Source organism: Ctenopharyngodon idella, chromosome 10 (genome assembly GCF_019924925.1).
Source record: "Ctenopharyngodon idella isolate HZGC_01 chromosome 10, HZGC01, whole genome shotgun sequence".
Classification (NCBI taxonomy): domain Eukaryota; kingdom Metazoa; phylum Chordata; class Actinopteri; order Cypriniformes; family Xenocyprididae; genus Ctenopharyngodon; species Ctenopharyngodon idella.
The window spans coordinates 47768116-47789259 of NC_067229.1; the positions used below are offsets into that span (position 1 = coordinate 47768116).

At 38.4% G+C, this 21144-nt stretch overlaps 3 protein-coding genes and 1 long non-coding RNA gene across 7 annotated transcripts in view; 3 read left to right on the forward strand and 1 right to left on the reverse strand.

Moving 5' to 3' along the window:
* rph3aa (rabphilin 3A homolog (mouse), a) overlaps positions 1 to 7475 on the forward strand; it is a 22109-nt gene extending 14634 nt beyond the window's left edge. Inside the window, exons 6-17 of one of the 3 annotated variants that reach the window (XM_051909040.1) lie at positions 47 to 85; positions 182 to 394; positions 1737 to 1889; positions 2104 to 2183; positions 2312 to 2386; positions 4103 to 4212; positions 4496 to 4622; positions 4715 to 4774; positions 5147 to 5298; positions 5491 to 5572; positions 5784 to 5880; positions 6613 to 7475. In XM_051909040.1, coding sequence (XP_051765000.1) covers positions 47 to 85; positions 182 to 394; positions 1737 to 1889; positions 2104 to 2183; positions 2312 to 2386; positions 4103 to 4212; positions 4496 to 4622; positions 4715 to 4774; positions 5147 to 5298; positions 5491 to 5572; positions 5784 to 5880; positions 6613 to 6746 — 1322 coding nt within the window. In that variant the 3' untranslated portion in view covers positions 6747 to 7475. The remainder of the gene's footprint in view (positions 1 to 46; positions 86 to 181; positions 395 to 1736; positions 1890 to 2103; positions 2184 to 2311; positions 2387 to 4102; positions 4213 to 4495; positions 4623 to 4714; positions 4775 to 5146; positions 5299 to 5490; positions 5573 to 5783; positions 5881 to 6612) is intronic. The other 2 variants (XM_051909041.1, XM_051909043.1) reach the window with 2 other exon arrangements.
* LOC127520667 (uncharacterized) overlaps positions 1 to 13008 on the reverse strand; it is a 15105-nt gene extending 2097 nt beyond the window's left edge. Inside the window, exon 1 of the long non-coding RNA XR_007932174.1 lies at positions 12815 to 13008. This is a non-coding gene — a long non-coding RNA (uncharacterized LOC127520667). The remainder of the gene's footprint in view (positions 1 to 12814) is intronic.
* pla2g3 (phospholipase A2 group III) lies at positions 10924 to 18396 on the forward strand. Its single transcript, XM_051909048.1, has 7 exons — positions 10924 to 13262; positions 14505 to 14637; positions 14845 to 14979; positions 15825 to 16159; positions 16262 to 16391; positions 17041 to 17166; positions 17393 to 18396. The coding sequence occupies exons 1-7, from the start codon at positions 12722 to 12724 to the stop codon at positions 17604 to 17606; spliced, it is 1614 nt and encodes a 537-aa protein (XP_051765008.1). The 5' UTR covers positions 10924 to 12721; the 3' UTR covers positions 17607 to 18396.
* A 445-nt stretch (positions 18397 to 18841) lies between these two features.
* Positions 18842 to 21144, forward strand: part of ttc28 (tetratricopeptide repeat domain 28) — a 287139-nt gene continuing 284836 nt past the window's right edge. For both annotated transcript variants that reach the window (XM_051909035.1, XM_051909036.1), the window contains exon 1: positions 18842 to 19133. In XM_051909035.1, coding sequence (XP_051764995.1) covers positions 19104 to 19133 — 30 coding nt within the window. In that variant the 5' untranslated portion in view covers positions 18842 to 19103. The remainder of the gene's footprint in view (positions 19134 to 21144) is intronic.

Consider the following 21144-nt stretch of genomic DNA (forward strand, 5'->3'; position numbering starts at 1 on the left):
GGAACTGATATATTTTTTCATTCTGGAAATTTGCATTGCATTTCAGAGAGCATGCAGGTCACCGGCAGAGAGCAGCAGATATCTGGTGAGTGTCCTGCATTTCAATAACACGTAATATCACTAGGAGGAAATGAGGCTTATGATCATGCAGTATCATTTTCTCGTTTTCTCCCATGCTCAGCAGAAACGATGCCCCCTAAACGAGAGGAGCGTTCTGTCATATCCCAAAGAGCCCTAGAAGAAGACCGAGGTAGACAGACTTTGAGCAGGAACACAATTCAGTCCAACGTCCCCATGGAAGGACAAACTTACCCACCTGTGGTGACGAGAGAAATACTGGTTCTGAGCTCCAAACCTCCGATGTCGACCTTTTCCACGACTTCCATACAAAAAGGTGATGTTTAAACATCAATTATATTTATTATACTATGCATATGTTTGGGTGTTCTGTAGTTGATGAGCTCACATTGTACTTGAATTTAAGATTTATAAAGTGGGATTTAGGAACATTTTTTGTGCACATGAACATTTTATCAACAACATTTCAGAAATTGTTGTATGTTTACATTTAGGATCATTCTACATGCGTCTTTATAAACGAGGCCCCTGGGCTGGTAAATTTGTCGCCACTGTGCCCTTGATCAAGATGCTTAACCTCAGATTGCTCCGGAGGGACTGAACCTATAATAAGCGTACTGCAGATTGCTTTGGATAAAAGCGTCAGCTAAATGGCTTCTTACAGTTGGTTGATGCATTCAGAGTTATCGATCGGGATGCTTAACTCTGTGATTACGGTTTCATTCCTTGATTGTTTTTAGTGTAACACTGTAGCATTTGCACAGATTTTTCTTGAACAGAATCTGCACAGTAAGTGCGCGTCTCTCGGATTTATAAAGTGGGATGCATTTAACAACATTTTTTGTGCGTATGGGCATTTTGTAGGAACATTAATTTGTTAGGAACATTCGTTTGTAGAAACATTCTGAAAATTGTTGTATGTTCACATTTAGGATCTTTCTATGCACATCTTTATAAATATGGCCCCTGGGTTGGTAACCAAAAAGTTGTAAGTTTGAATGCTATTTGATTTGTTGCCATTGATCAAGGTGCTTAACCTCACATTGCTCCGGAGGGACTGAACCTATAATATTGTTTTGGATAAAAACAGCTAAATGGCTTCTTAGGGTTGGTTGTTGCATCTGGAGTTATCGATCTGGCTGTTAACTTGGTGATTACTGTTTCCTTCCTTAATTGTTTTTAGTGCAACACTGTAGCAATTGCATAGATTTTGCTTAAACAGAATCTGCACAATAAGTGCACGTCTCTCGGATTTATAAAGTGAGATGCATTTAGGAACATTTTTGTTCGTATGGGCGTTTTATCAGTCGTTTGTAGGAACATTCTGGAAATTGCTGTGCGTTCACATTTAGGATCTTTCAATGCACATCTTTATAAATGTGGCCCCTGGGTTGGTAACCAAAAAGTTGTCGGTTTGAATCCCGCTAGGTTTTGATTTGTCACCATTGATTAAGGTGCTTAACCTCACATTGCTCCGGAGGGACTGAACCTATAATATTACTTTGGATAAAAACAGCTACATGACTTCTTTGAGTTGGTTGATGCATCTGGAGGTATTTATCTGGATGCTTGTTTTAGTGTAACACTGTAGCAATTGCATGGATTTTGGTTCAACAGGATCTGCAGAGTAAGTGCATGTCTCTTAATATGAATTCTAGATCCTGTGAGTCGACCGGAGGCCAGGGCACCACCTGCTATGCAGACCGACGCACGTTTGCCAGCTGCCAACAGCGTTCCCGCTTCACGCCAGCCACCACCCCCCACCGTAGAGGATGAAGAGGATGCCAACAGCTATGACTCTGACGATGCCAGTAAGATGCTAATGTGCACTGACATATGGACATGTTTGTACCCCATGGGAACCACACAGAACAAAATGGTTTACCGTGCAAGTCTTGCATCACAGATTGCATAAAATCAGCAGACGAGTGTTTGAGGTGCCGTTGATGTAAGACTTATTCTTTGGTGTCAGCCTTTTTTACTTTTTTTGTTCATTTCTCTGACACTATGTTGTCCACTTTCCAGCCACTCTGGGCATGCTGGAGTTCAGTCTGCTCTACGAGGAGGAGAAAAACGAACTGCACTGCAATATAATCAAAGCAAAGGTATTGTCTTTCTACCCTAGAACGAGCAGTTTCGATGCAATCTATTTCTGCACTGAAAACATGTTTCTGAAGGATCATGTCACATGCATAAAACTGCTAACCATGCAATTATTCCATCTTTGGTGAAGGGTCTGAAGGCAATGGACTCCAATGGTCTGGCTGATCCTTATGTGAAATTACACTTGCTTCCAGGAGCCAGTAAGGTACTGATCCTGCTAATGTTAAATATCACTAGCTACGTTTACATGCAACCAAAATATCTGTTAGCAATCGGATTGACGGCTCAATCGGATAGAAATGCCGTCACGTAAACATTTCAATCGACCCAATCTGAATTAAATTTGAATTGGATTGGAAGGGGTGGTGTAAACCTGAAATCAGATCAGTAGGAAAAAATTAAGTGCATAAACATTTGAATCCGACTATCTTCTCAGTCAGATTTAAAAATACCTTGCGCACATACGCAGTTCCGTGATGTGTATATTTACACAAGTTTTACATCTTACGGATGCTCTTATGTTTATTTTTGTCTTTCAACTTACAAAGTGGTCGGTGGAAACTATTTGAATATTTACTAAATATTTGCTAAAAAGTTCTTCTGACATATGTCAGCTTTCTTTTTAGATGTCATTAAAAGAATTGGTTAACTTCAGAATTCAAATTTCCTGATAATTTACTCACCACCATGTCATCCAAGATGTTTATGTCTTTCTTTCTTCAGTCAAAAAGAAATTAAGGTTTTTGAGGAAAACATTCCAGCATTTTTCTCCATATAGTGGACTTCAGTGGTTACCAATGGTTTGAAGGTCCAAATGTCAGTTTCAGTGCAGCTTCAAAGAGCTCTACATGATCCCAGACGAGGAATAAGGGTCTTATCTAGAGAAACCATCGTTCATTTTCTAAAAAAATAAAAATTATATACTTTTTAACCACAAATGCTCGTCTTGCACTGCTCTGCGTTATGTAATCATGTTGGAAAGGTCACGCGTGATGTAGGCAGAAGTAACAGTGTCTACAAAGAGAAGAAGTTTATATACTTTTTAACAACAAATGTTCGTCTTGCATTAGCTCTGTGATGTGCATTACGTAATCACGTTGGAAAGGTCACGTGTGACGTAGGTGGAAGTACCGATCCAGTGTCTACAAAGTGAAAATGCAAAGACTAAGTCAAATGCCCTTTACAAAAAAAAGGTAGAACAACGATTTTGAAGTTGGAGGAGAAAATGAGATGGAGTTTTTCGCCCTACGGCGGTACTTCCACCTACGTCACGTGTGACCTTTCCAACGTGATTACGTAATGCGTGGTGCATCGCAGAGCAGTGCAAGACGAGCATTTGTGGTTAAAAAGTATATACATTTTTATTTTTATAGAAAATGACCGATCGTTTCTCTATGTAAGACTCTTATTCCTCATCTGGGATCGTGTAGAGCTCTTTGAAGCTGCACTGAAACTGACATTTGAACCTTCAACCCTTTGAACCCCAGTGAAGTCCACTATATGGAGAAAAATCCTGGAATGTTTTCCTCAAAAACTTTAATTTCCTTTCGACTGAAGAAAGAAAGACATGAACATCTTGGATGACATGAGGGTGAGTAAATTATCAGGAAATTTTAATTCTGAAGTGAACTAATCCTTTAAGGCAAAAATTACAATTATGCTGGCGAGTGAGATTATCTCATTGGCTTTTTCTGGTTTTTAACATGGCAACTGGGCTGAAGTTTTGTTTGGAATACATGTAATGCACATGTAAATGAATATGAATCGGAACGTGAAGTTTTTATTTCCAATTGGTGAAGAGCAGTGCATGTAAACATACCTACTGTTATTTAGCTGCAACATAAAGATGCACAAATTGCTATTGAAATTGATAACTCACAGAATGGAATGGATACACAAAGGTGTTTTGTCAATCTCTTAGTCGAACAAACTAAGAACAAAGACTCTTCATACCACCTTGAACCCTGTGTGGAACGAGACCCTCATTTATCATGGCATCACTAATGAAGACATGCAGAAAAAGACTCTCAGGTAAAACCAGCTCTACTGTAAGTAATGCACTGAAGCTTTTAGAGGTAAATGTGAATAGCCAACATAATGCTAATTGTTTACAATTCTCCTTCCTCAATGGATTACTTCAATTTGCATTATGGAATGAGCTGATCCTTGCGTTTTCTTGCAATACATTTGCAACTTGAAGATTCTTGGAAAGCCTCATTGATGTATTCAGTTAGAATAGTTTGCAGTGGACTTAATTAAAGCCGTGACATTTCCCAGAGTGGAAAGGTTCAGCATCCTCATTGTTCCCTGGCAGGCTTTCTGTCAATGATGAGGACAAGTTCGGCCATAATGAGTTTATCGGCGAGACACGGGTGGTCTTGAAAAAGCTGAAGCTGAACCAGAAGAAAACCTTCAATGTGTGTCTTGAGAGAGCGATTCCGGTAAGCTGAAGGGGGGACAGTAAACAGTTTTGGGGAAAGTTTACTGTAATGATGGCATTGTAGTGAATTGACTGTGTTTAACACCTCGTAAGCAGGTGAGACGTTCTGCTGGCGGAGGTGCTTCTCGTGGCATGGCGCTCTATGAGGAGGAGGTAACGGCATCATACATTTTGAGAATTACACATGAAAATAAATACACTACCGGTCAAAAGTTTGGAATAATTAACCATTTTTTGAAACGTTTTAGAAAGAAGTCTCTTATGCTCACCAAGGCTGCATTTGTTTGATCAAACTGTTGACATGTAGTGTACAATATAGAAGCGTTTCCAAGAAAGCATTATTGTCCTTTGTGATTGTGGCTGGTAACATCACCATTATCCTGTCAAGCAAGACATGTAACCTCTGTTTCTCCTTGTTGAACTGCACCTGCAAAACTGCGTGCATTATAAGTCACCAAATGGTTCATCTGTCCACAGGACATATGAAATTTATTCGTTTACTCATCTTTTGTGTGCCTTTTTTAGTTGAAGGACGATGAAGAGGCAGAGGAGAGGGGACGCATCCTGGTTTCTCTCACCTACAACAGCCAACAAAGTCGTCTGATTGTGGGTGTAGTTCGATGTGCTCATCTGGCAGCAATGGACTCGAATGGTTATTCTGACCCCTTTGTAAAGATGCAAGTATAACAATCTAATAAAAAACCAGACGCAGATGCTCACCAAAAAGTACTTCTCAAAGTGTAATGTAAATGTTCTCTGTAAGAAGACTCATTTGCTTGGTGGAATTGTTTTCGACACTCATTAGGCTTATTTAACGATCACAAATGCGCTGTGTTTTTGCTTCTCTGAATTTTCATGCTGTTTTGCAGTAACTTGAAGCCCGACATGGGAAAGAAAGCGAAGTATAAAACTCAGATCAAGAAGAAGACCCTTAACCCTGAGTTTAATGAGGTACTCTTTCTCTTTTTATCTGTCTCTGGCGATATGACCTGCAGTGAGCTTCTTGACACGCTCGACATTGACTTGGCACCATGACAGTGCTTTAATATGCTCTGACACTATAATGAAAGGAAGTTTTTTTTGGCATATATCCTGTGAAATGGACTTGTCATGGTTTTTTTTGCTGTTGAAAATGTATTCAGATGATGTTTTGGAATTGCAGGAGTTTAGCTATGACATCAAGCACGGTGAACTGGCGAAGAAGACTTTGGATATCTCTGTCTGGGATTATGACATGGGAAAATCTAATGATTTCATTGGTGAGAAATATTTTATATTTTTCAAATTGCTGCTTGGTCAGGTCTCTCTCTCTCTCTCTCTCTCTCTCTATATATATAGTGCTTAACAAATTTATTAGACCAGCAACCCTAAACTAACAGTATTGGTGATTACCAAAATCATTTTTTTAAATGTTTCTGAAAAGGTTAATCCACACCAGTATGTGTCAGCTCTGTAGTCACAGTAGTGTTTCTAATGCTAAAATATAATTATTGTTGGGATTTAATGGATTCAAAGATAGATCACACAAAAGTTTAATCAAAAGCAAGTCTTTGGGAGCAACTAGAAACTATTTGGAAGTCAATAACAACAGAGACTGTGGAAAAGTACATAAAAACAATGCCAGCTGTTATCAAGGCCAAAGGAGGCCATACAAAATACAAATATACATATTTTTTTGGTTATTATGTGTGAAAAAGACAATTTAGTTGTTTTAGTTTATTTGCCTAATAAATGACAATAAAATTTGTATTTTATATATAATTTTTTTTTTTACAGATTCCTAAAATATTTGTGTTTTCTCTTTATTATAACAGGTGGTCTAATAAATTTGCTATATATATGAGCTCACATATTAAAGTCAGCATGAAACAGAAGTTGTGATAGTCTTTTCTTCCCTATTGTGATGTTATCCGTGTGAAACTGCTTCTCCAACAAGAAAAAATGTAGGGAGGGGCTTGATTTTAAACTTCTCATGTGTCTTTTCCACACAGGTGGATGCCAGCTTGGTATCACCGCTAAAGGCGAATGTCTGAAGCACTGGTATGAATGTCTGAAGAACAAGGACAAGAAGATCGAACGCTGGCATGTTCTGTTGAATCAAAACAACATTGAGGCAGATGACTGAGGTGTCGTATCTCCTGACACCATACAGTTCTATCTTCCAAACAAAGTAATCTCGCTTCCAAACTTGAACTGCATAATGTTTTATTTTCATTCAGAAAAAAAGAAAAGCGTTTGCCTTTGCTTCTCCTGAAACCCTGTGATGAGCTTTAGTGGTCCAACTGAGAGAAAAAAAACTAGAAAACCCAGTTACTTCTGTATATTTTCCTTTCAGTAAATGCCTTAAAGAACAAAACCTCATGAATACAAATGTGACGCAAATATTTTAGTCATCGAACCCTGGAACCAAATATACTCAAGGACACTGGGCAAAAAAGGACGTTACTCTTCCAGTAAAATAGCACGTGAAATGCTATTTATCTATTGTACACGCTATTGTTTGCCATTAGAAATATACACTGTGCTTACATGTCTTTTATTGATTTATGTTTATGTTTAATTCAGTGTGTCACAGACGAGGAACACTGTGCGTAAGACAAATTGTGAATATGAAGTTTAGAAAAGTAATATTAGAGTTGTATACAGTACATGACAGGTTGTCTAATTTCAATATTGCATTAGCTACGTATGGAAAATGTCTTGTTATGTGCATGGAATTCATGGACACGTGTTCTCCAATTATACGTTATTGTCATAGTTAAGTTGAATTGATTTCTGTAACATGTTTACAGGTATGATAACAGGTGGTGTTAGTTCACAGTGCCCAATAAAGTTCTCAGTTATTGCCTATGGATCAGTGACATGAACTGTGTATGTATTTTTCTACAGCTGCCGGGAATCAAACGAAGGTTATCAGGTGAACTCTATCAGTCTGTGGTACGAGGTGCCATGAAGAGTCTGAGGTTTTTGGTGTTGTGTCTGATGATTGTAGGCTACTTGTCAAGGTCATATTCTTTCAAATCATCTCTGAAGCTTTGACCTTCGAACAGTGACGAGGACTTAAACGTCCCTGGGTCTTTCATCTACTGCCGTCATGTTTACTTACATCATTATGTAATAGATTAACCCAATGTTCCCGTCAAGCTGCACCAATCCTTTACGGACACACTGAAGCTCGAGTCGCCATTGTCTAGTAAATTATTTATTTTACTCGCTAGACTTTTTACATGGAATGCAAGAACAATGCAAATGAAAAATTTCTACGTAAATATGATTTAAAATTTAAATATAAAATAAATTTAAAACACTATTAAAGACAAGTGAACAGTAATAAAATAAGAATGAATAATCAAACTACAAGCAATAAGTCCTTCGGTCCCTCTCACTTAAAGGGTTAGTTCACCCAAAAATGAAATTTCGTCATTAATTACTCACCCTTATGTTGTCCCAAACCCGTAAGAACTTCGGAACACAAATTAAGATATTTTTGATGAAATCCGAGGGTATCTAAACCACACATAGGCAAGCAAAGTCACTGCACCTTCTGAGGTCCAAAAAGGTATTAAAGACATCGTTAAAATAGCCCATGTGACTACAGTGGTTCAACCCTAATGTTGTGAAGTGACGAGAACGCAGGCTTCCATGTTTACGTCTGAACGCCAACTCAGTATTGGCCGACACTGTACACGTGAGCGTGCTGCTCACATGTACAACGTCAGCCAATACTGAGTTGGCATTCAGACAATGCATGCATGTGATGCTGACGTAGGAGCCGGCCAATAATGAGTCGGCGTTTGGACGTAGAACACGGAAGCTCTGCACTGCGTTCACTACATCAACTGCGTATGACAACAGTTAAAAACTTAAAGTCGTTATTTTTGTTTTGTTTTTGTGCACAAAAAGTATTCTTGTCGCTTCATAACATTAAGGTTGAATCACTGTAGTCACATGGACTATTTTAACAATGTCTTTATGACTACATTCTGGACCTCAAAAGGTGCAGTGAGGTTGCTGCCTATGTGTGGTTCAGAAACCCTCGGATTTCATCAAAAATTTGTCCAGAAGATGAACAAAGGTCTTGCGGGTTTGGGACGACATGAGGGTGAGTAATTGACAGAATTTTCATTTTTGGTGAACTAACCCTTTAAGACTGCCCTCTTGCTGGTTCTAGCATCAGTCAAGCGAGTTGGAGATCTGCAGGCTCTATCTGTGGAACCTTCCTGTCTTGAGTTCGGCCCCAATGACAGTAAAGTGGTCCTTAAGCCGAGAAAAGGTTATGTGCCGAAAGTGCTTTCCACCTGTTCAGAATGCAGGTGATAGCGCTGTTAGCTCTTCTGCTTGCAGAGAACGAGCAGGTACTCCATCCACTCTGTCCTGTAAGGGCCCTTAGAGTGCATACTGTGCTTTCCACCCCATTCAGAACGCAGGTGATAGCGCTGTTAGCTCTTCCGCTTGCAGAGAACGAGCAGGTACTCCATCCACTCTGTCCTGTAAGGGCCCTTAGAGTGCAGACTGAGCCAGTTTCGGCAATCAGAGCAGCTGTTTGTTAGCTTTGGAGGCCGCACTAAATGGCTACCAGTTTTGAAGCAAAGACTCTCTAATGGATTGTGGATGTGATAGTGGTGGCTTACAAGTCTGTGGACTTGTTGTACCCCTTGGGAGTGAGGGCCGACTCCACTAGAGGTACGGCCTCCTCTTGGGCGTGGTCCAGCGGAATCTCCATCGTGGATATCTGCGTGGCAGCTGGTTGGTCCTCGTCATCCACTTTCATCAGATTTTATAACCTGGACATCCCTGCTCTTCAAGCATGGGTGTTGTCAGTCTGAGACGCTTATGGACTGTGTAACAGGCTCTGACCACAGTCTGAGCCTCTCCTTATGCAGCTGGTCTAGGGGCCCTCAATCGAGCGCCCCCTAGCTGTTGGCTCGCAGAGCGGCTTCCGTTCTGTGCTTGTAGCATGGCACTATTGGATTAAATTCCCCATAAGCGTCAGCTAAAAACAGACGCAATGCGAGTGAACTGTATTAAAAGGGAGCGTTATGGTTACACGTAACCCTGGTTCCCTGAGATAATGGGAACAAACATTGCCTAGCCATGCTACTACACTGCCCAGTGAGTCATGCTAGCCTCTCCTCAGTCGAAAGATTTGAAATAGTGACTAAATTGTGCGTGACTTTCTGGTGGGCTGTAACGCCATTTGTCTGTGCAACTGCACAGACTTGAACCAATCAGGATTCGGAGAAGGAGTTTTCCCCATAAACGTTAGCTAAAAGCAGACGCAATGCTCATTCCCGTTATCTCAGGGAACCAGGGTTACGTGAGTAACTATAAAGTTCTGTAAACACTTGGCCATTGGGCAGTCCTGTCGAGCCCTGCATTTGGAGCTAACGTGTCAATTCTCTTAACGTGGCATGTGTAAGTCTCTCTCTTTCTCTCACTGTGAGTGCGTGTGTGAGAGAAAGCGATAGAGAGCGTTCTCAGCCAAACGACGGTGCGTAAAGCTCAGCAGGCAATGAAATTATATCTGCGCTAAACTTATTTTCTAGTATGAAATTTAGTTGCATATGCTTGAGATTTAGTTGTATTGTAGAGGGTTGTGCATGAATAAATGACAGAAAAATCTTTTAGAATTTATTTTTTATTTTTTATTATTAGACCTAAATGCATGCATCTTCATTACCTATTTAATTTAGAAAAGTCTGTTGATTTTATAGTGGCAACAAACGTAATTATTTTAATGGAAGTCCAAATTGGGCAGGTGTTAACATTTTTTATTAATATCTCTGCAGGGATGATGTATTTTGTAGGCCAAAACCCAGAAACGAGCATTTTAGCACTCCCGGTTTCATTGTTCTGAAGTCAATGGGTGTTTTTTTTTGTTTTTGTTTTTTATGGGTTTTTGGTTAAATGTCTGAAATAAGGTCTATGGTGAACAAGTTTATTATTTTCACATTTTATTCTATGACATAAAATACATCAGTAATACAACTTTCTGATTTTTTTTAATTTTTTTTATTTATTTTTTTTTTGGAATGGGACAGCATAGGTTGTCGATGACATTGACATTTTCTATTAAGTAGGTTGATTTTCCCGTAAATGTAAACATTAGACACTATCAAAACATTGTTCTGTTTGTTTGAGCCTCTTGGCTGGTTGATACGGCAACACTAAGTCCACCAACAGTGTGAGATTGGGGCGGGGCTATCTATTTGTCTGACCAATGGCAGATGAGAGGAGTGTCTGGGAAACCTGTTGGAAAACAGTATTTTTTTTTCATTTCTTCTTGGTGCTAGTGGTGCAGAAATAACACACATCACTTTCAATAACATTAAAAGTAAGGAACATTGGCTTAACCCCACTCAACATATTATGCTAACTTATTTCTCATTTCCAGAATGAGTCTATTTTCCATGTGTCTTTCTTAAGGCTGTTTTGAATGAATATCCATTACCCTGGACCAAAGAAAGAAAAAAGTGCATTAAAAAATTCCAGCTTACCGGGGTTTTGACTGTAATAGCGTAATTGCAATTATTCCAAATTGAGCTAACAGTCAGCGTAAGTATTCCTCTGAGAGCAGTCTACCTTTTAGTAAAGTAATTGTTGAATGAAAACATTTTTTAGCCTCTCGTTTGATAGCAATCTTGTAATTTTCTTTAGTTTCCTTAAGCTTGTATTTTTCCTCATTTGACGGATGTTAGAATTACATTTACCGGTGGAAATACCACCAATAAAACAGCTGTAATGGTTAACTGATTAGGACCGCATCCAATGGTGACAGGGCAGAAACTTTGTGCGAATCAGGCGAGGTCTGCGCCAATCAGTGCAGGTGGACACGTACAACAAACTCATATGACCTTTGCATCCTCATGTAAACACTGCATCCTCCTGCAACTGTGCAAATGGGTTCAAAATGAATACAAGCCAAGTGCCAAATGCCAAAAATTGACTTTGGCAGGTATATAAATTGGCCAGGTGGCTGGTAACTTTGTTAGAAACTGAAAGACAATATATGATTTAAAATGCAATGATAATCTGAATCTTACTGACATGAGCAATTCAAATCAAAGACAAGATAATGAGAATATTGGGCACAACTTTTGAGCTTTATAATGACTTTTATCAATGTGGGTAATCGGCGAGAAATCTTGTTACACGTCAAATATCCTGGACCTTAAATCACCAGAAGGAAAAAATAAAGAAAAAAAAACAAACTATTTTTCTTTATGTTTTCATGACAGGTGAAATATCACTGAGAGAAAGAAACTGACTGTAAGAGACACTACGGCCTGTGCTGTTTGTCAGTTAATATGCAAAAAAATATGCAAGTTGCAAGAAAATATGCATGTGCTGTTGATATGCAAGAAAAAAATCCAGATAAATAATGTCATTGTTTTAGGGACATAAATAAATAAGCAAATAAATACATTCAAAATATGGTTTGTGGCTGGTAATTAACATTTATCAATTTAATTTGTTGTGCAGACGGCATGCCAAATAAAAAAGCACTTAACGATTTTTAATAAAAACTGAATGTAGTAATGCACAGAATAAAAATGCTGACATAATTTAATCTGAACACATAAATGTAATAGTTTTGGATCGGATGTTTATTTCTCCTCCCACGTGGAATTTGAATCTTTTTGTCATGTTGTACAGAATCATTTCATTATGACTAATAAGATACCAAATGTTTACTGCTGAGGGCATTGTTGACACTAATAAAAAATGATAATGATCAGCCAGAGAGATAATTATACTCATGTGAACTCAAGAAACCGGGAGGGTTTACGATTTAATTTACATCTTATGTATACATTCGTGTGCCGACATCTGTGCTTCTAAATCTGTATTTATCATAGACACACCCCCTTGTATCATCCCACCCCGTCTGTTCTGATGTGGCCACTAGCCACAATACAAGGAATATCACACATGCGGATCGGAGTATAAATAAGGAGGAGTTGAGACGCGCTCTCTGCCAGAGCTGAGGGGTTAAAAACCCAGTTACCCTGCAGCACCTCTGGCTATTTATTCATTCAAGTGCAAATTTGACTTAAAAATACACACAAGTGTAGTGCAATTATTCTGTTTGCCATAAAAATGCAAAGCAGCCACCTTTTAAAGGCAGTTCTGTGCCTTTTCATGCTGTTTCATGCTTGTTTCAGTGCTGACAATTTTAAATCGAGTACTTACTGTATTTGGACCAGATCCACTTCAGGTGGGCAAACACAGTATGCATTTCTCCGGAGAACTCAGACATCTCTTCTCTTGTTTGACAGCATCTGGAACAAAAACAACAGCCTTTTTAGTTGCATAACAAGTGATGAGCAATCTGTTATTGAGAGTTACCTGTCCAGGTGTTGGGAAGACAGCTCTTTCTCAGAGACCCTTGATGCACGCTTTGACATCAGTCAGCTGATTGAACCTGATGGCCCCTGTGAGGCTGCTGGTATTACGGAGGAATTTACAGCATCCGTACGAAGGGCCAGAGACCTGAAGAGTGTTAAACCCGATGGATCTGTGTACCAGGATAGTGGAGAAAGTTCCAGACAGACACTTCACCGATCAAAGCGCTCGTGGATGATTCCAGGGACTCTGTGGTGTGGCTCGGGAAATAAGGCTACTGGCTTTACTGACCTGGGTAAGTAAATTTAAATTATTATTATTACTATTAAAATAATATTACATATAATTTAAAATGATAAATATTCTTAATAATATGATATATATCAATAATATTACAATAAATATACAAAGGGATCCAAAGGTCTGAAATGACATTGAAATTTTCATACTTTACTGAAGTACACAACATTTTAGGATTAAAAAAAAACCCGCCAGCCAAAACAAAGTTGTGACATAAATTGAAGAATATAGTTTTAAAGGATTAGTTCACTTCAGAATTAAAATTTCCTGATAATTTACTCACCCTCATGTCATCCAAGATGTTCATGTCTTTCTTTCTTCAGTCGAAAAGAAATTTTTTTGAGGAAAACATTCTAGGATTTTTCTCCATATAGTGGACTTCACTGGGGTTCAACAGGTTGAAGGTCCAAATGTCAGTTTCAGTGCAGCTTCAAAGAGCTCTACAGACGAGGAATAAGAGTCTTATCTAGAGAAACGTTCGGTCATTTTCTAAAAAAAATAAAAATTATACACTTTTTAACCACAAATGCTCGTCTTGCACTGCTCTGTGGTGCGCAACGCATTATGTCAAAAACTTCATCTTATTTTCTCCTCCAACTTCAAAATCGTCGTTTTACCTTTTTTTTGTAAAGGGCGTTTGGCTTCGTCTTTGCACACTCGCTTTGTAGACACTGTTACTTCTGCCTACGTCACACGTGACCTTTCCAACATGATTACGTAATGCAGAGCAGTGCAAGACAAGCATTTGTGGTTAAAAAGTATATAATTTTTTTTTTTTTTTTAGAAAATGCCCGATCGTTTCTCTAGATAAGACCCTTATTCCTCATCTGGGATCGTGTAGAGCTCTTTGAAGCTGCACTGAAACTGACATTTGGACCTTCAACCCGTTGAACCCCAGTGAAGTCCACTATATGGAGAAAAATCCTGGAATTTTTTCCTCAAAAACCTTCATTTCTTTTTGACTGAAGAAAGAAAGACATCTTGGATGACATGGTGGTGAGTAAATTATAAGGAAATTTTAATTCTGAATTGAACTAATCCTTTAAGACATCAAATTCATATCCATTTATTGGTATTTCTTTTATTGAAATTCTGATAATACAATTTGTAATGAAAGTTTTGTATTAAATTAGATCAAATAAAAAATAGAAGCATTTTCACTAACATTCTCAGACATTTGGACCCCTTTGTACAACAAAAAAATGAAACATCTTTACCTGTTCTCTTGTCTTTGCAGGTATCTTTGAGGAAACCGATAAATGCTGCAGAGAACATGACCACTGTAAAGACACCATCGACTCTTTTTCATACAACTATGGTGTCTTCAACACAAATATCTTCACTTTATCACACTGCGATTGTGACAACAGGTATGTCTTGCTTTATTCATTAGAGCGGGAAAAGTGAGCATCATTTTCCCGACAAGCCTACCTGCCAACACTAAACATTCATCCTATAGTGTTATGTTGTGTAACATGAGACATGTCCAACATAACCAGAGAGTTATTTCACTGAGCACGCGTCTTGGATTACTGTATCTTATAACATTGTAATCAGGCCTTGTGATATCCATTCAGGTTCCGCCGCTGTCTCCTGGGTGTTAATAATACCATGTCCAACCTTGTGGGCTACGGATACTTCAACGTGCTAAAGATGCGCTGCTTCGAGTTTTCTCAACGGATGCAGTGTGCGAAGAGAACGTGGTGGGGCATGTATGTATTTGGTTTCAATGGACTCAGCTCTTTTCTGTTGCAAAACATTCTCACTTTTCAGAAAACAAAGCAATTATGAAGGTAAAACAAGACCTTGAACACTGAAAATGATTTGGCACATTACAGTGATTTGTACACTACCGTTCAAAAGTTCGGGGTCGGTACGAATATATTTTAAAATATATCATGAATATATTTGCTTATGTGCATTACGTAATATAACAAATGCCTGCAGAGGGTGCCTGCTGAATCTGATTGGCGTAGGGTTATAAATAACTTGTGTTTCAAATCTGATTCCCAATCACAGCCTTTGAGATTTCACAATAGAACTATGATATATTATGATTTTTTTAATGGTTTTAATATATCGTGCAGCCTTAGAAAATGGTCTAATAATGCAGTTCATGGATTCTTGTCCGTATAATACGCCACTTCCGGCATTTTGCTGGTTAATCGACACAGGTAAACTGAAATCCAATCGAGTACTCAAATTTAATCCAGGAATCGTGACAGTCCTAATTAATTTCTTTAAAAATACTTACCCCAAACTTTTGAATAGTAGTGTAAATGGTGTTGTGCACACACATCAAAAAATAAAAAATACATCATATGGGTTTTTAATTAAATGAGGTATAGTGAATAATAACAGAATTTAAATTTAGGTAAAAATGCAAAGGGTTTAAAACCATTTACTGGCAGACACAAAACAAGCAAAAACCTGTTGAACTTTGGAAATGGTTTGCTTGGAAAACTTGGCACTTTAATGTGATTTGTACATAATCTCCGAGCACATAATGTTGTGTACACAGTTACAGAACCTTGCTTTTTCTCTCTCTCATTGGCAGGTGTGTAAATTCAGAACTTGCTCAATACGCCGTGGTCAAAGACGCAGCAAACTACACCGACACGCTCCCTGAACAAGACATGGAGACTCTGGAAATGAGTTTCCATCAAGCAATCACTTTAGGACAAAACCAGGTCACCAAAAACATGGAAGAATCGCTTATCATGCAATCCAAAGATTCCAAGAGCAGCACTGAAGAGCCGAGTCCAGTTTCTACATCATCACCATGGCCATCTGTTACAACGCTGCTGTCCCGGAAATCTGAAGCTTCCGTAGTCACAACATACGCACCAAAGACAACAATCCCCCAAAATAAACCAGACAGACAACATCAAGGTGAACTAAATATTACTCATATTAGATCTGTTGTAAATCAACCAAGTTCCAAGAATCTTGGAAAAGCTTTATTATTATTTTTTTTCTTTTCTGGTTTTATAGGCAAGTTTGAGATGTGTGGCCTCTACAGGGATCTGGATTCATGCCATCTACAGATCCCTGCTTTACAAGAGAAATTCGGTTTACGAAACCCTGACCTGAGAACCCTTTATCACTGTAACTGTACTGCCAGGTGAATGCACATATCCAAATACAACTGAAACCAACTCCATCTCTCTACTAGGGATGCGTGACACCACATATTTTAGTTGCATGACTACTAGCTGACTAATCAGTGTTAAGCCCTGGGTATACTTCGTTTTTGTTATGCGTACGCTAATGTACGCGCACAGTCGAACACACAACCTTGCAAATTATACTTCATTTTACTTGTACGCATACACAGGCGTTCGACGCATGCGCAGTTTTGAGCGATCTCTCGCCACGAGTTACAACCCATGTCACCTTTGTATTCTTTCATGCTAGAGTTGTACAAATGAGGGTACTTTCTAATCTCTTCGCACAATCTCTCACTGTAGCTTGCATGCGTTCCAGGTCTGTTCTGTTTATGCACAAAAAAAATTAATTGACACAAAAAAAATGAATGTGCATGTGCTACCTGCGCATTAATTTTTAAAAATCCAGCAGTGCGTGTACAGTACACACGTACTCTTCTGATGACGAAATTCACGCCACGCGCACTGTAAGCTGACCCTCGCGTACGTGTAAAAAGTGAAGTATACTTTAAGCTTTAAGCAGCAGAATATTTAGGCTTGTATTTAGGCTAATATGAGCCTGATTTTTCTCGAATATCTACTGATATATGTTTCTTTCTTTGACAGGCTCGTCCAAAAGATCTTGTCGAAAGAACTGGATGAAACTGACCCTGTGCATTTGCTGTTGATGGACTTTGTGTCACAATCCTGTTTCACCCTACCACAGACTGAGAACTGTCTCAGTGGAAAAAGGTTGGTACAAACATTATGATTAAATATCTGGGCTGATAACAAAAATTGGTTGATGCAGGGTAATTGTTCTTAAAGTAAATATGTGGTGCAAGGTGCTGTGAATGAGAATGTGTCTACTAAACAAAGTATAATGTAATGCAAATAATAATGCAAAAAATGGAGGTGGTTCTTCTGAGGTGGAAACCATTAAACAAAAAACAATCTTTGTGGTGTCTCTTTCATTTAGTTGCTCAACCCATCCACCAGAAGCACAGCTCATCCAACACTGGAGGAAAGACGTGGCAAGTGGACGACATCTAGTGGACTTCAAGCGCAAACTCAAGAGGATGAACCTCAAGCGCTCTAAGAGAAAAGACTCTCCAGTCAGATTATATAAGAAATGCATCAGGATGCACACTAAACGGCAGAGACCTCGAGTTCCTGAACGGAAACTGTCATAAAGCCCATTTTAACTCAACAAAGCAGAACAAAACTTGCAATGGGAATGGGGGAAACGTTTTTCTTCATAACTCACAACCTGCAAAAAATCTACATTTTGGTGTAAAGAATTTGTGCTAAAATAGTACAGTGAATATATTTATATCGAGAAACACAGGGTTATAGTCGGCTATTACATTTAGCCTAATAGGTCAGGGTGTTACGGTTACCTCGTTATGGGGTAATTGTTATTTTACAATAGCTGCAAGGAATTATGTGCATTTAAAGCAAAATTGTGAAATCTGTCTACATTAATAATTGGAAATGGATATTCTGCCACACACTTTAGTTAATGCATCTTAAAAATTCAAAAGCTATAGAATTTTCTTTCATAACTATTTTTAGAGCCTCAACCTCACAGCTATGCTAAGATCGACGAGCTAGCCATAGATTTCAATCAAGTCGAACTTTACTCCACAATCCAGAGATAAACTAGATATAAGTTTGAATTCAAACCAATGCGAACTTTATACAGCAGTATTGAACATCCCAAAATCATTTTCATACCTCAAAATCTGTTTTCCGTTATGTTTTCCTCCTGAGGCGCAATTCCCGCTTATTCTCCTCAGGTAGAGCGGCATGCAATTGCGCATGCGCCGAAATGTCACCACTCTTGAGGATTTACAATATGTTTTGGATTCTGCTACCTAATATTTGCACTATATGTTAATTAATGCAACAAGCGAGTGTTGCAAATGTATGTACATTTGTAAATAACATGTAAATGAACTTTAATAAAAAATCTTTATATGAGTCGCAGTATTTTTTAATCAAGAGGGACTTTGATCATGTTCATTTTATTTATTTATGTATTGTTTGTTGGTTGTTACTGTACATAGTACATGTAGGCTATATGTTATTAATTCAGTATCAAGGTAGGCAAAGAACCCCGGTACTGCCATTTGATCACCGCACCATGGTAACAGAATTTTTGTAAATAAAAATAGCCTACATAAAATAATAATTCGCAATCTATAATAACGGCATCTTTAACTATAGATGCGCTATAGTAAACAGATTGTCTTGGTATAAGTCAGTGTTTCTAGTTTGAAAATAGTTTGAAAATATTTTGTCACACAGACCAAAAGTTATGAAAGATGCCAAAGTCAGTGAAGTGCACCTAGTGATTCGGGCCTGACTAGTCACAGTAGGTAACTCAACTCCCGTCTGATGTCATAAATAGTAACTGAAGCCCTGAACTACTGAAACCATCTGAACCGCCTCTACCGGGAGGAGAGAGAGAAGAAAAACATGGCGAACTTTTCTCTGGAATAACTGTTTTCTGAAGAGCTGATGAACGTTTCTGCAAGCGCTGTGCATGAACCGATTTGTGCATCAACACACAATCTGAATCTGAAAACGGTTTAGTCGTGGAAACGAGGCTTTTTCTCATGGATTCGGGTCGTGTGAAGTATCATGGGATGAAAGTTTGAAACAGTTGGATACTAAAGTAGGACAGGATGGAGAAACAAGGAACAAGACGCGAAAAGGTAAATAAACGCAAAACTAGTGTGAAATGTGAGACTTGACTGTGTTGTGTAACAATGTGATGCAAAACTGGATTTATTATTGCGGTGTATTTTCATTAAGACAGGCTTTCCTGTTGGCGTGCCGCAGAGTGCAGTAGCAAAGCCACCACATTTAGGCTAAAAACAGTCCAATTTGACATGCGAATCAGTGTATTAGATTCTTTCCAGTACTCTTTTTAGATCTACAGGGTTATTATGCAACTTTACATTGCGATTGAGTAACATGTCATTGTTGTTGCTGCTAATAGAGTTACAGTGTGCGTTTGCATTGGTTTAATGGACTAAATTGTCATATATTTTTGAGTTAAACTTAAACAGGACTGCAAAGAAGACTTAACACTTTCATAATGCCGGTGTCCTGACGTTTCATCTCAGACTAGAGGAGATCAAAAGTTACAGTCAGTCAATAATCATTACAGGCATCAGGCACTTTGTAAAAAAGCCATAGTCAGATGAATGGTGACATATCTGGGCTGGTAACCCAAAGGTTGTAGGTTCAAGCCCTGCACCAACTGTCATCATTGAGAATTTACTGTAGTTTACTGTAAGATGCTGTGGATAAAAGTGTCAGATTAATGGCAAATCAATCAAGTCCTAACATCCCATCTGTGACCACTTCCCTGTCAAAAAACATAACTTTTTATCCCGTATTGAGTCTCAGGGACTAAAAAACATGAATTTATGTTAATCTAAAGACACCTGCTAGAGTAGATGAACAATATTTTTGAACGTTGTCTCAACTAGTCTTACAGAGATGTATAAACAATTTCAGATTGAACAATAATGCAAAAAATGGTTTGTGAGCTCCCAGCATGCATTGCAATGTGAATCAAATGGAGTTTGAGTAAATTATGTAGTTACTGTTATTGGATTATTGATTTACTGTTTGCTGACTTTATTTGTGCTGCTGCTGTTGTAGTTGTCTTCACTGGTTATTTGTTTTATGTTGATTTTGAGAGCTCATCATTTTGCTATTTTTATTACTATTTCTAGCTATTGTGCACATATATTGCTTTGCAAGATGTACTTAATATTGCTGAGTTTTCTTCAATTATCACAAATTAATTTCTTTATTTCTTGTAATTATATTTTTTACAGTACTAGAAATGCATATAGTTGCATTGTCAAGAATTTATAGTCAATTATTTGAATTTTGAAGAAGACGTTTTGCATTTAGTGGACAAATTCAAATATGCTCACCTCAAAAAAAGTCAGAGCTTAATGCGTCATGTTGCTTTATTTATTTGCTTTAACGTCTTGAAATCTTTTATTAATTTACATTTTTATCCAGATGAAGGAAGCCAATTGTTATGTCAGCGACACCAATATCATACACGTGTACTGTATCATACAGTATGGAGGTGTTCAGATAGCAGGCGCTGAAAACCAGACAGGATTTTGACGAAAGTTACATCTCGTTGTCATCCAGGCAACCTCCACCATGGTTGTTCCCAGCAGACCGTGACATGTTTGGTGGTGTTTTCAGACTAACCAGATGTTGGTGGGTGCACCTGTGTTTTCTTTGAACCCAGACTGGGAGAATGCAGAGAAAATTTCCAACTGAATCAGTCAAGGGGGGTGTTTCAGAAATTCTGAGGACAGCAGATGGTCACAAAGTCTTCTTGTGTTTTGGGCAGAGTAAAAAATCATCTTAAATGAAATATTTATAGTAGCAGTAATTGTCAACCATCAGCAGCGAGATAAATTTCTCTCCCATGCCTCCAGTCATATAGTCATGCCATCGCTTTTTTTCAGAATGAAATTCCATCCTTGCATTATAAATGCGAGGAAGTGTTTAACGTGCACATGCATCCTGATTGCAAAAATATCATGCATAATAAAATGTGCATCAATTGGCCAAACTATGTTGAAACTGAGGTGATAGACCATTGGTTCTTTCAGAACTCAGATGTTACATGAGCCAATGCAAAATTAATAAAGCTTACCATACAAAAATAAACAATGGTGTCCT